This window comes from Leuresthes tenuis, unplaced genomic scaffold, assembly GCF_036924035.1.
Source record: "Leuresthes tenuis unplaced genomic scaffold, fLeuTen1.0.hap1 SCAF_24, whole genome shotgun sequence".
Taxonomy (NCBI): domain Eukaryota; kingdom Metazoa; phylum Chordata; class Actinopteri; order Atheriniformes; family Atherinopsidae; genus Leuresthes; species Leuresthes tenuis.
In genome coordinates, this window is record NW_027325378.1 from 8366432 (window position 1) to 8379935 (window position 13504).

The window sequence follows — 13504 nt, forward strand, 5'->3', positions numbered from 1 at the left end:
TTTGCTTAAAATTGACTTTGTCTATGGATTAAAACCCAGCTAAGGTTCAGATATTAACCCAGGGTTTACACTGGTTTTAAAGTTGTGGCTGATCTGACACTGAAAGACTCACAGATTTAATTAAAAATGGCAAAAAATTACCCCATCTCAAAGGCTTTCATAAAACTTTTAGTGACTAAGACATTAAAAGACGGATAAATGAAAACTGTTTTTCTTATTGAAAATAAAGAGATAAAGAAAGCTTAAAGGTGCAGTTTGACGTACATCCTTCAGGGTGATGATGTTGGGGTGCTGTCCGTATCGCAGCAGGATCTCCACCTCCTCTGTCGGGTCTCTCTTGGCCTTGTTAATGATCTGTAACAACAACAAAGTTCAGATTTTAGAACAGTTGCTGCTTTCGATTTGCATTCAGAAGATGTGAGCAGTGACAATGAAGAAACGTTTACACGTTCGGTTGAGGTGATTTTAGTTTTAAAGAGGACTTTGTGCACATTACAGGGGAATGAAAACACTTCTGTGGATCTTTTCTGACCGGGCAAAGTTTAAGATGACGTGATTCACCAGCTGTTTCCGGTCAGAACTGATGAAAAAATAAACATGACAGACACATCTTCCAAGATGTGATTTAATATCCCAGATATTTTCAAGGGATCGAATATTTTCCTGAGAAAGAGCTCTCTTCCTTTTCCTCTTGAGGATGTCCACCACAGTTTGGAGAATATAAGAACCGTTTGAATTCTTCAAATGCAAAGAAGAGGAGCTCCCATGCTTCCTTGATTATCTCCTTTAGCAGAGGATACATCAGATCATCCTTGATGAGAGAAAGAAGATAATTCTGTCCCATAATTCCTTGCTGCTGCAACGTTCATGGAGACGCTTAATTTTGTTCATCCAGTCGCACTAACTGTGATTTATGTGGATTTAATATCCCTGTATTTCACTTTAGTTCCTTCCTTTTATAACTGCAAACCTTTATAATAACGTAATATTCTATATTTTACGTCTTTAGACTTAGTATCTAAAAGCACTTTGTAGTTTCAGTTGCAGAGTCACATCACAGCTGAGTGACATCACAGCTTGTCTCCCACCAGCTTTCCTTAAACCCATGAGGTTTTCCATGGAGGTCACAGATTTTTTTTTTACCTTAGATTTTAAACATACACATATAAAATGGAGGTCCAACAGACTCTCAGCAGCTTCCATGTCAAATAAATTCTTAATTAGAAAATACTTGACCCTGCTTAACATGAATGGAAACACTATTTAAAGCCTTTGTGGGGCTACAGGTAATGTTTAAAAAAGGTGTTTCAAGAGGCCGAGATATCCTGAATGCGTAAAACCTGACAGCTGAAATCGTGCTGCTGTTACCTTGACGGCGTACTCCATGCCGGTTCCTTTGTGTATGCAGCGCTTGCAGATGGAGTAGGAGCCGACGCCGATGTCCTGTTTGATCTCGTAGGCGTCTGAGAACTGGGAGGTGCTTCTGTGAAGCTTCTACATAAAACACAAAAGTGAGTATTACTGCTCAAGTCATCAAAAGTGGGTGTATGTGGGTGTTAAAGGGCAGCCTTGGAAGAATCCATCTGCTCTTTGCTGGAGATACTTTTTAAAATGTAATTAAATTTGCCCCCATAGGCTGGAGTTTTCAGAAAAGTGGAACATATTAATCCATTTGGGGTCATAGTCATGTTTAATTTCTAACCTAATATGAGAAAATTCTTATTTTTTTTTATCCTTTAGGAAAAAATGTGAATAATTTGTGAGGTTAATATCCAGAAAAAGGCTCATGAATTAAAACAAAATTGGAATAAAACGGCATCCTCTGCATATCTTATGTTCTCAGAACTTTCTGGGACATCTGGATGTGAGATTCTCAAATTCTGTGTTATCTTTATGATTATGCGTAATCAGACTCAACCAAAAGGTTTGTGACTTGAAGAGCAATTGATTTAGTTGGAAATTAAAAAAGGAAAGTTAGTTAAAACCTGCTGAATCTAACAATCCCAGCTGATTTAGGATTTGTTCCGACTATGAATGAACGTAGATGTGTCATCTGTGAAGTTATCTACACACCAAGTTTTTCTTTTTTTAAAAGCTACACACAGAGATTTACTAATATAGAGTCAGGTGCATTTTTCTGTTGGAGATATTTGCAGTACGAGGCAAAATGCAGTGAGGATGATTTCTGTGGTGAAAAAGTCAATGATTGGGCCATTTGACCTTTCAACAAGCACCAAAGGAGTTTCAGTAGCTGAAAAAAGGAGCTCCAAAATGATCCTGATTGTTTCCAGCTGTATTTTAACACAATGCGGGCAAAATTCTAACCCCACTTCAACCCTTAGGAGTCTGTAACATAAATGTTCGAGAAGGAGGTGCCTTTGTGGACCGGTAATAAGCTCGGTAAATCTCAAAACCAACCACATACACCACAGACATCCTTTACGCCAAAAAAAAAGTAAATTGATGTAAAAATGACTTCTGTGCGTGATTCAATTGCTAAAAATTTTTTTAAAAAGCGACGCAAACAACTCTAAAAGAACATTCAACTGATCCAAACACTTGTCAATAAGCCAATGAGCCATTTTGGATCTTTTATATTCTCTTTAGTTTACCGGGTCAGTTAGCTCGAGCTGTGACCTTTGGATCTATCTACTGAGGTTTAATATTTCTGCCACTGAGAGACAGTTCATGTGTGCACACCTGTACAATAGTGTTGGGTAGTGGTTGTGTTTCTTCCTCTGTTATGGCCACAAAACTGAATCCTCTGAAAAGCTGGTGGGCGTTGGCACTCGGGGGGACCCCCGGCGAGTCTGAAGAACACACAGAAACAGCTGTTACTCCTCAACAAAAAAAATCTGACTGTAAAATGTAGTTCAGCTCTCAGCAGAGATCGAGCTGCAGAGGGAGGAGGTAAGATGGAGTGACAGTGTGTACCTCTGGGTGTTTTAGCTGTGAACTCTGGATCAAAATAGAACGTGTCGTCAGGTCGTCCTGCAGCCGGTTTGAAAGGAGGGGGAATCTCTCTGCGGAAAAGATTCTACAAGGACAAGAAATATTGGAAAACTGACAGTGAAACACACAAAGCAATAACAGCAGAGCTATGGTCTTTTATTAATGTGCTTGTTACTGAAATGTGAGGAAAATCTCTGAAAATAAAGCAAAGCGGGCGTATATGTTTAAATCCCGATGCTCATAGTGTTAATTAAATGGAGAAACTAACATTCCAGTCGATGGTGTTAAAGAAGGTATGCCTCTTGATCTCCTCCACTCCGTCTGGTCCGGCTCCTACAAACAAATAATCAGCCATAAGTCCAGCAGGTATTTCATCCTTTATTATTAGCCTTTATCTCACAGACAGACGCAATGAATAAGCTTTTTGGACATGTGAATTAGCAGGTAATGGATTGTTGTGTTGCCTCGAGCCCTTTTACAGACACCCCAGCGAGCTTCGTGCATGAATGTTTTACCCAGTCTGTTGGCAGGGTTGCGTTTGAAAAGGTTCCTGAGGAGACTCTGAGCTTCCGAACTGAGAAACTGTGGCATTCCCAACTTAGCCCTGCACAAAAAAGGGAAAAAAAGAACAAGACAGAGAGATGAAAGGCAGCAGGGAGAGGATAACATATTGAATGTCCCATATTGTATATCCAAAGTGAAGCGTTTGTAAGACTAGACAAAAACATGTCACCGTCAGAGAAAGCACAGTCAGCACTCTGTAGAGTCTGTTCAGCAGTTTCCAACAGACGGATGTTGGGAGTGTAGGAGAGATGGAGGAAGAGGAGGGGTTAATAGTTCCTCTGAGCTTTGTTTTTCATTTTCCTCGCAGATATTTCTCAACAAGATCATGTTTTCTGTTTCACTTCCACTTCCTTCTTATCTCAGCCTTATAATCTCTATAAGCACACTTTGAGTCCATGTCTTTTATCTCTGCTCTGCTCTCCTCTTCCTCATCTTCTCCCCTGGGCTGACTCAGCCTCACCTACACTGTCTCTCTGTCTCTTCTCGGATGTATTGTGAGCTGAAATAAAAGCTCTTAAGCGGTGATTGTATGGGAGTGTGCAGACAGTATTAAGTGTCTTACTTGAGTATCATGGTCATTGTCTCTTTCCGGTCTTTGCCTTGAAACGGCAGCGTTCCCGTCAGCATCTCAAACTGATAAAAGAAAGAAATGTGTCACGCTCACAACTTCAGACTTTTACAATGCGCTTTCGGTGGTGCAGTAAACACCAGTGGTGTCTGATTTTAGAAGTGAATAATCACAGCACTGAACACAAACAGCAAGTCTTCTCACCATGAGCACGCCGTACGACCACCAGTCGGCACTGTGCGTGTGTCCTCGTCTGTTCACCACCTCAGGAGCCATGTACTCCACCGTCCCGCAGAAGGAGTAAGCCTTGTTCTCGTGGTCTATTGACTCCTTGCTGAGGCCAAAGTCTGAGCACACACAACAGACACATTAGTGCCAGCTTGAGATGATAAAAGAGTTAGCAAAGAAAAAGCTGGTGAAGAGCAGCTGGAATGAGCGTCAGAAACATAGATGGTTATTTTTATTACACACCGGTCAGCTTGATGTGTCCTTCCTCATCGAGCAGGATGCTGAAAAAACAGACAGAGTTTTTATTTAGTCCAGAAAGAAGCAACTTTCTGTGTGTCTCATGTTGTGGGTCTTTCACAAAATAAAGTTTTCAATCCAGACAGGAAATATGCATACTGTACATAATAAAAGGTGAGTATAAAGCCTTTCTTCCCACAGATTTCCAAAAATATTGATAATTATAAACAAAGCACCGAAACGGAAATGGAGCCAATCCCAGGTGTCATTGGGCGAGAGGCAAGGTACACTCAAACGAGAAAAACATCGGCACGCTCACACTCACTCCGAGAGTCAATTTAGAGTCGCTGGAGAAATACGTTAATTAGCAACAGGCCAGTAACATGAATAAAAAGAGCATTTTAGAGAGGCAGAGTCTCTCAGAAGTAAAGATGCAAAAAAAATGTGGAGCAACGTCAGGAAAATGTTTCTCAGTCTTTGAATATTCCATCATCTACAGACCATGATATCATCAAAAGATTCAGAGAATCTGGAGAGATCTCTGGCTGAAAATCAGTATTGGGTATGTCTGTGACCTTCAGGCCCTCAGGCAGCTCTGCATTAAAAACAGACCTGATTCTGTCCTGGAAATCACTGCATGGGCTCAGGAACACTTCCAGAAATCACTGTCTGTGAACACAGTTCACCAGAACATCCACAGATGCAGGTTGAAGCTCTATCATGCAGAGAAGAAGGTGAATGTGAACATGATCCAGAAACACCGTCTTCTCTGGACCAAAGCTCATTTAAAATGGACCGAGGCAAAGTGGAAAACTGTTCTGTGGTCAGATGGATCAAAATCATGGACGCTGCATCCTCCAGACTAAAGAGGAGAGGAACCATCCAGCTTGTTATCAGCTCTCAGTTCAAAGCCTGCATCTCCGATGGTAGGGGGGGGGGGGGGGGGGTCCATTAGTGCACATCTGGAAAGGCTCCATCAATGCTGAAAGGTATAAACAGGTTTTAGAGCAACATGTGCTACCATCCAGATGAAGGCCATGCATTTTTCAGCAAGACAGTGTTAAACCACATCCTGCATCGATTCCACCAGCATGGCTTCATAGAAGAGGAGTCCGGGTGCTGGACTGACCTGCCTGCAGTCCAGATGTTTCACCAACTGAAAACATCTAAAATACAACAAAGAAGACCCAGGACTGCTGAGCGGCTAGAATCCTCTATCAGACAAGAATGGGTCAACACTCCTCTCCCAAAGGCCCAGTAGCTGGTCTCCTCAGTTCCAGATGTTTACAGACTGATGTTAAAAGAAGGGGTGATCAGTTGTGGCTCTAACTGACCTTCCTACATGCATCATGGATGTCTGCTTGACAGGCTACCATGTGTATAAAGAACGTTTCAGAAAGGGAACACTTTGTGAATGCTCTTTCATGCCCTGAACATGCACCTAGAACAAGTGTGGGATCATTTGTAACATTTTAGGTTTTCTTGTGTAGTTTAAACATCTCAGTTTGAGCTGTTTTTAAGTCAGTCTAGGAAACGATAGGATTAAATGTGACGTTTAACCCCACAGAAAAATAAAGTATGAATGATTTACCCACCACAATGTATGCTTTAGTGATGGAGAGTGCTAAGTTAGCAGCCTCAACAAACACAGAATCAATAAACTGCATGTTAAAATAAACCTGAATGACCCTCTGAGGTCGGGGAAAGTCTCCAGGGAAATGAATAGAAATCAATGGAAAAGCATCAGTGTGTGTATGCGCATACTTCTCAGGCTTGAGGTCTCTGTAAATGATGCCGAGGCCGTGAAGGTGATCGAGGGCCAGCGCGAGCTCTGCCAGGTAGAACTTCACATCCTCCTCTGTGAACATTACCTGCAACAAAGAACGGTTGTAAAGGAGGAAGAGTTGGTGAGTTAAACACCAAAAACAACATTTACCAGATTGTAAATACTCTGAGGCAGATGTGGCTTCACAAAGAGTCCCGATCTCAGCTGATATAAATAAAAACATTATTGATTGTAGATATTTTTCTTTTTTTTTTTTTTATAGTTCCTCACCTCCTATTTCAAATGCCCCCCCAAAAAAGCACACTTTTTGTAACTAATTTTCTTCAATCTTTCGATAAATACATCGATAATATCAACACCCTGAATATCTGTGGCTATGATATTGGTGCAGTGAACATCGGATATGATGTACATGTTTAAAAACCTCCCCACTGAGCATCGGTGGGCTTTTAAAACTGCCTCTACTTACACATCACAGTGATAAAAATCCCAGTAAGCTGCATGAAAATGATCAGATGTTGCTTCACTTATCAGATTATTACACAACAATGTGCTAGACTGGATCAGGGATGCTCTGCTGCGATTGGCTGTTAAGGTTTAATTTGTAAATACATGTAAATATAAAACAACAACATTGTAAACAGGAGGAAGAAAAGGAAAAAACTAAAATAAGAAAAATAATAAAGGGACATGGAAGGCTCCATGTGTGCCTTTTACATGTTAAAAAGAAATTTACACATAATATAATCTAAGTCTGCACAAATAAAACAAACCAACAAACTTTCACACCAAACTATACACCCTGTAATTAACACCCGTCTAAATCCCTGTACCTTGTGCAAATAATCTCTCTTGAGCTGAGTTATGTCAGGATTTTGCTTTAATTCGTCATTTAAACTGTTCCACACCACATACAGACAGAGAAAAACTTCTTCTGGTCGTTCTAACACTTTCGGTGCATCTTTAGGTTTACTGTCCTTCAATTGTGACTCTTCAAAAAATTCTGAATGCTTTCCAGCAACACATTTTTCCTGACATTCTACAGCATTATAACATTATATTCCCCACTCCTTCACACAGCAGCTTAAAGGCTAGAGCAGCTTATATCTGCTACTGCAGCTGGTATTCCACTGTAGGAAGATAAATTCCTGTTTCCTGTATGAGCTCCACTCTCCTCCCTGCTTGTTTCTGTGATCTAATCTGACTCCTTGGTGCGTAAACCGATGTCAGATCAGTGCTTAACAGCAGTTACCTCCTTCGAGAGACGAGTGAAGAGATCTCCTCCTCTGAGAAAATCCAGGATCAGGTAGAGCTTCCCCTCCGTCTGAAACGCTGCAGGGAAGAAAGTGAGCTGAGATAAGAGCTAAAAGGTTCCCTGGATATTTCCACTGCTAGTTCCAACTGGCTCGTGGCTCCTCAAAGATCTCCGCTATGAGTGGACTCACCATAGTGCAGCTTGACGATGAAGGGATGGTTGACCTCCACCAGGATGTCTCGCTCCATCTTTGTTCTGACCCGGTCACGCACTGGAAACGCACACAGGGTGGAAAACACAGAAATCAACAGATAAATCACTTTGCAGGAAGCCAAAAATACATCCGCTTTCTTTATTCGGTTCTGTTTTGGCTGCGGGGGACTCCCAGATGGTGGCTGATGAGTGACTGAATCACAGGGGAGAAGGGAAGAAAATAAACAGCAAAATAAAGAACAGTCAAAGAAGAAGTTAAGACAGCAGAAACAAAACACACACAAACACATCAGGTCGTGTTTTTCCCACCAGCAGATGGAGCGTGGCTCGAGTTCAACATCATTCAAAGAATTTGTTTCTCCTCTTCTCTCTCCACACCTCTTTAGCTCTTCGTCTCATGTGAAGGTGTGAAATTCCACTTTGGGAGGCTGAGAAAGTGAATCCACTTCACTTTCTCACAGCTTCAGATGACTTCATACACAAAAACCTGATTTCTTGAGCGCAAAGACCCGCAGTTAACTCTGAAATTTTAAACTAATAAGACTCAGTCCTGGTGAGCTCATCATGTGATGCAGCAGATAAACACTCGAGAATAATCCAAAACATCACGTATGTGAAGAAGAAGAAACACAGAACACCTTAAGTGTGGGAGTTCTGGCCTTTGCAGATGATTGATAAATTTAAATGTGCAGGAGTGCAGGGAATGAAACCAAACGAATACACAATCTGCAAACCACCAAAAGCAACTCAAATATAAAATGCTGAGCTTCTGCCTTCCGGTATCAAAGAACTAGTTTCTGATCATTTACATATATTCCACACACTTTACAACATTTTTCCTCCAAAGTTGACTTACAACAGTAACATTCAAGATGTAGATGAACAAAAACGCTTATTTTAATGTTTCTTTCTTTCTTTCTTCTTCTCTTTGGCATGTTTCGCCCACTTGTCGACTATCATCCTGACCGTTTTTTGGTTTTAAACGTAAGGTTGCAGAGCTCAGTTTAAAGGTCAGGTCAGGAACATGGAGATATATCTGCACTGAGGTTACCCACCTCAGGGAAAGCTGCGGGTTCCTCATTCAACACCAGCCACAGCTGGGCCCTACCTGATGACCCAGATGTGATACACCTACCGACTGAAATAACAGCTGGCAGGTAACTGACAGCTCAGGTTAAAACCTGAACAAAACTTGATAAAAAATAAATAAAGCCGTTTTATAAAGATTAAAAAGAAAAGAAGTCCTGAAAATGTGCTCAGACTGTATTTGAAGGGGATTTTTGCACCGACTTTAACAGTAATTTGACTCGTTCGGTCATCAAGGCTCAGGCTCAAAAATGTAATTTATCTTCTTATCTTCCTCTTGTTACTTTCAATCTATGAACTGGACTCAAAACACTCCCACTTAGCTGATTCTAATAAAAGTTTGTTGATCTGTTGAGTGGAAGTATTCAGACACATCTTCATGGGGGAGGATGCTTGACTTTTACGAACAGTTTTTAACAAATCTGCCTGAATTTTCATGTTATTTTATGTTTACACGGAGGCAAAGCCATGCAGATATACCTGCACTAATCAGATTTTAGGACTGGCCAAAGCAGTAATGTGATAAAAGTTAAAATATCTCTTTAGCGCCACTCTGGCTTGACAGCGAAATCAATCCTGAATCTTTCGGCTCATTTTTCATGCTCTTGGTGCTCACTAGACTGGATTTCATTCTTTCTTTTTTCTAACCAAGAAACAGCTGCTCCGTGTCATGATGTGAGACAAATCAGTGAACTGATGGAGTGGATGGATTCAAATGTCTGAACCCAGGGACTCCATCTCAGCCCCATATGCTGTGAGCTCTAACCTTTCAGCCATCTGGTGACCCAACAGCTGGTGTTGTTGCTGCTATATGAGCTGAAGACCTTCACCTCAAACTGTGAGTGTGTTTGTCTTAACAGAAGGAAGGCTAATGAGGATTTATAGCTACCTTATTGTGAACAAATCCCACAAAAACACCAAAAAGCCAAGTCTGCTACAGCCTGTTACTGAGGATGTGATTACTTTTAGTGTAAATTCAGAGCTGTGGGAGTCTGTGGGAATGAGTCCCAACGTGGTAGCAACGCTGTGGTTCATTATTCAACAACAACGGTGCATCCTGGTACAGAAGAATCAGACACATCGCGGACTCTTTAATAAGTTATTAGTTTAACAACCCCAAACCGGAAAAACAAAGAGATTCTTACATTTACTTTGACTTTTTAGCTCACTGGAGATGGTATGAACCCAAAATATTTAAGTTTTTATCTGACCTTGAGGATACCAACTGATGAAAAGTTTCTTTTTTTTTTTAGTTCATTCTCCCTGTAAATGTTGTTGCACTGGACTTGAAGGCAGCATATGTTGCTGTAAAATCTCAGTGAACTTTTCTGCATTAATGCTGCCATCACAGAAGTGGAAATGAGCTTTTCCAAAGGCACCAATTCTCCCCCACACCGTCACAGAGCCTGGCTTTTGGCCTGGTTGCTGACAACAGTCTGGATGCTCCTTTTGCTCTTTGGTCCGGAGCACAGGGCGTCCATTTCTTCCAACAAAGATCTGGAATACTGATTGGAATATGCAAATTCCTTCTCCCCGTCTGCTAACCTCATTAGTAGCTCTAAATTGCCACTGTCCCAACTTTTTGTAATACTGGTACATTTACGTGAAACTGAAAGAAAATAAAAAGATTCACTGTGGAAGTCTGAACCAAACTGGACTTCTAAAAGTCATAAACTTAGTTTGACTGAAATCGTACAGAATCCAGCCTCTCAAAGCCGGGTCAACACACCCAGATGATGCAGAAAAGGGCCCGAGCGCTTCCTTTATTCATCTTTTTAGTGTAAGAGTGTATTAATACAGCTGAATACCCCAATAAAGCTGCTATCATTCACACTTCTTGGGTTTCTTTTGTAAGAAACGTGTCAGAAACAGAGACTGAAAATCAGTCCTTTTAGATTAAGTCACTGTCGCTCTGCTCTAATAAAACTTTGATTTTGTAACCGAAGCCTTATCGGACAAAAGTCACCATTCCAGTTCATATTTGTGGGATCTGTTGAGGACAGTGTAGAATAAATCAGGATTAGGTTTCTCTACCTTTCAGTGTGGCTTTCTTTAGGACCTTCATGGCGTACAGCTGACCAGCGTCCGGTCCTGTGACCTTCCTCACCAGAAACACCTACAAACACACACAGCACAAAATAAGGCTTTAAATGATGAAATAGCCTGTATCAGCGCTGTAATTTGTGACTGGGCATCAGAGCATGCTGGTAGTTGTGTGTTTTGTGTTGTTTTCTCTGTGTTGACCACATTTTCTTACACAGACTAACAGAAACACACATTCAGAACAAGAAGGGAGGCTAATTGTTCATTCATAAAAGACGATGACACGGAGCTGTTGCATGAAGGGCCCTCAGCTTGCCGTCTCCTTGGCGACGGCCTCTCAAACACCGGCTCAAGGGAAACATTACAGCATTTTGAGTGGAAATGAAACCCACACTTACGCACACACTTCAAACCCACTTACACACAGAGGTTGACAGCTACTCAAACGAACACGCACCTTGCCGAAAGAGCCTTGTCCCAGGACTTTGCGGAGCTCGAACTGCCGCGGGTCGGCCTTTTCTGATCCCTCCTTCACATGGTGAGTGATGCTGATCTCGTTGATCGGCACGTCGTCCTGCAACACACAGATATAAACTCGTTGTTACATTAAGGTCTGAAATGATTTCTCCACTGAAATTAAAAGAAATGCAACTGCTTTATGGAACCATTTTATTCTTTCATGACATCTCAAGACTCTGCTGTGAAGGTTCAACTAGAAAAACAGTTTCTGATAAGTTCAAACGGACATACCGGAGATGCATTTCTAAAAGGAAAGGAGAAAATAAAGGAAGATAACAATAGTTTTCATTGCTTTCACCATTATTTGAAGATTTGTCTTGAACCAACAATAGAACTGTGTATAGCATAGAACTGGGAGGAATGGTAATAGTTGAGAAAATGACCCTAATATAAAGAGAGAGCGAGAGAGAGAGTCAAATCTAAAATGAATAGTTATTCTGAAAGCCTCCTGTAGAATCTGATGGGCAGGACTGGGAAGAAGCAAAATATATGGTGGTGATTTTCATCACTGGCCTGATATTAACAGTCTGTGTTATGAGGGCTGTAACTTTCATTTGTAAAGTTCCCATCCAGAGTATCGGTCATTTGACAGTTTGGAAGGAAACAGAGTTTTATCAGAGAAATGCATAATCCGAATATCTAAATTTGATTTCTCTGCCCTCTTCTGGTTGAAGTGGCCTGAATTCAAGGTGAACTTGACATGAAGACAGTCCGAATCTCCTGTTTACTCTGAGAACAGGAATGTTGGCAAAATGCGAGCAGGAAATAAGCTTTTGGCTAAGGAAACTTTCCGTTTTACTAGATTTAATTACTAGAAAGTAGCAAAAACGCACACACACACACAAAACTTTTATCTGAGGACAAAACCTGAATAATAATTACGTAGGACATCCCAAATTTACATCTGTTGTGCACCGGTTTCAAAGAACTGAGGATCAACACTGATGTTGGATGATGGGTTTCGGCTCATGGTGACAATAGAGTTTATTTATAAAGTTGGATTTGTGCACAGAATACACAAAAAGAAACTACCGGCACAAAGTTGGAGGAATTCTGAACTGTGTTTACAAAGTGAAACCTAGAATTTAACCCAGAAAGTCATTTTCTGTTTTCTGTTCCCGTAAATCATTTTAAGAGTCTAAAAAGCATAGATTTAAAGGTGTGACAGGGATAGTGTTCAACACATCCTGCTGCCTCTAACTTCATGGTACAGATCATGGTACAGAGCTGAAGTTACTTGAATGGTGATTTTATCATTATATGAGGCTGTGGTTATAAAATCAGGATTTTATTAGAGCAGAGTGACAGTCTGGAAATGATTTCAGTGAGTTGACACCAGGTCTTAATAGGAAATAGAAAAATATGTGAATGAGAGCAGCTATATTGTGTTAATATACACTAAGACATAACTTTTCTTTACAAAAAGATGCAAAAAGAAGGAACTTTGGCAATCAAATAAAATCAGCAGAGGTGCTCTGTACATTATCCGGGTGTATTAGTCCAGGTTCTAGAAGCTCAGTTTGATCTGAGTTAGCCAGGCTAACTTTGAAAGTCCAGTTTTGGTCAGACTGACAGTCATTTATTTTCTAATGCCATGTACATGTGCTGGGTGAGCTTTCTTTTTACACTGTGAATTAGAGACCGGAATTAGTACCGTTTTGTACAGAATCAGAAATGGTTGGAATAAAAAATTGAATCATTAACTCATGAACCAAAATTGAAGTGAGTTATCCATCTATCCATGATTTTCCACTTATCTGAGGTCGGGTCGCGGACGCAACAGGTCCAGGAAGGAAACCCAGACATTCCTCTCCCCAGCAACACTCTCCAGCTCCTCCCAGTTGGACGTGCCTGGAAAAGCTCCAAAGGGAGGTGACCAGGAAGCATCCTAACCAGATGAACCACCTCAGCTGACTCCTTTCTATGTGGCGGAGCAGCAGCTCCTCCCCCTATCTCTAAGGCTGAGCCCAGCCCCCCTCTGAAGGAAACTCATTTCAGCTGCTTTTAACCTTGACCTCATTCTTTGGGTCACCACCCAGATCTGTGACCACAG

General features: G+C 41.1%; 1 protein-coding gene across 4 annotated transcripts in view; it reads right to left on the reverse strand.

The window, feature by feature from the left end:
* The window catches only part of rps6ka3b (ribosomal protein S6 kinase, polypeptide 3b), a 59951-nt gene that overhangs the window by 8563 nt on the left and 37884 nt on the right, over window positions 1-13504 (reverse strand). For 3 of the 4 annotated variants that reach the window (XM_072378059.1, XM_072378062.1, XM_072378061.1), the window contains 14 exons: window positions 11390-11506; window positions 10924-11005; window positions 7781-7861; window positions 7588-7667; window positions 6314-6420; window positions 4556-4593; window positions 4289-4431; window positions 4079-4149; window positions 3468-3556; window positions 3221-3285; window positions 2935-3037; window positions 2701-2810; window positions 1369-1494; window positions 265-354 (listed from right to left, as the gene is read on the reverse strand). In XM_072378059.1, the coding sequence (XP_072234160.1) occupies window positions 265-354; window positions 1369-1494; window positions 2701-2810; window positions 2935-3037; window positions 3221-3285; window positions 3468-3556; window positions 4079-4149; window positions 4289-4431; window positions 4556-4593; window positions 6314-6420; window positions 7588-7667; window positions 7781-7861; window positions 10924-11005; window positions 11390-11506 (1302 nt within the window). The remainder of the gene's footprint in view (window positions 1-264; window positions 355-1368; window positions 1495-2700; window positions 2811-2934; window positions 3038-3220; window positions 3286-3467; window positions 3557-4078; window positions 4150-4288; window positions 4432-4555; window positions 4594-6313; window positions 6421-7587; window positions 7668-7780; window positions 7862-10923; window positions 11006-11389; window positions 11507-13504) is intronic. The other variant, XM_072378060.1, reaches the window with a different exon arrangement.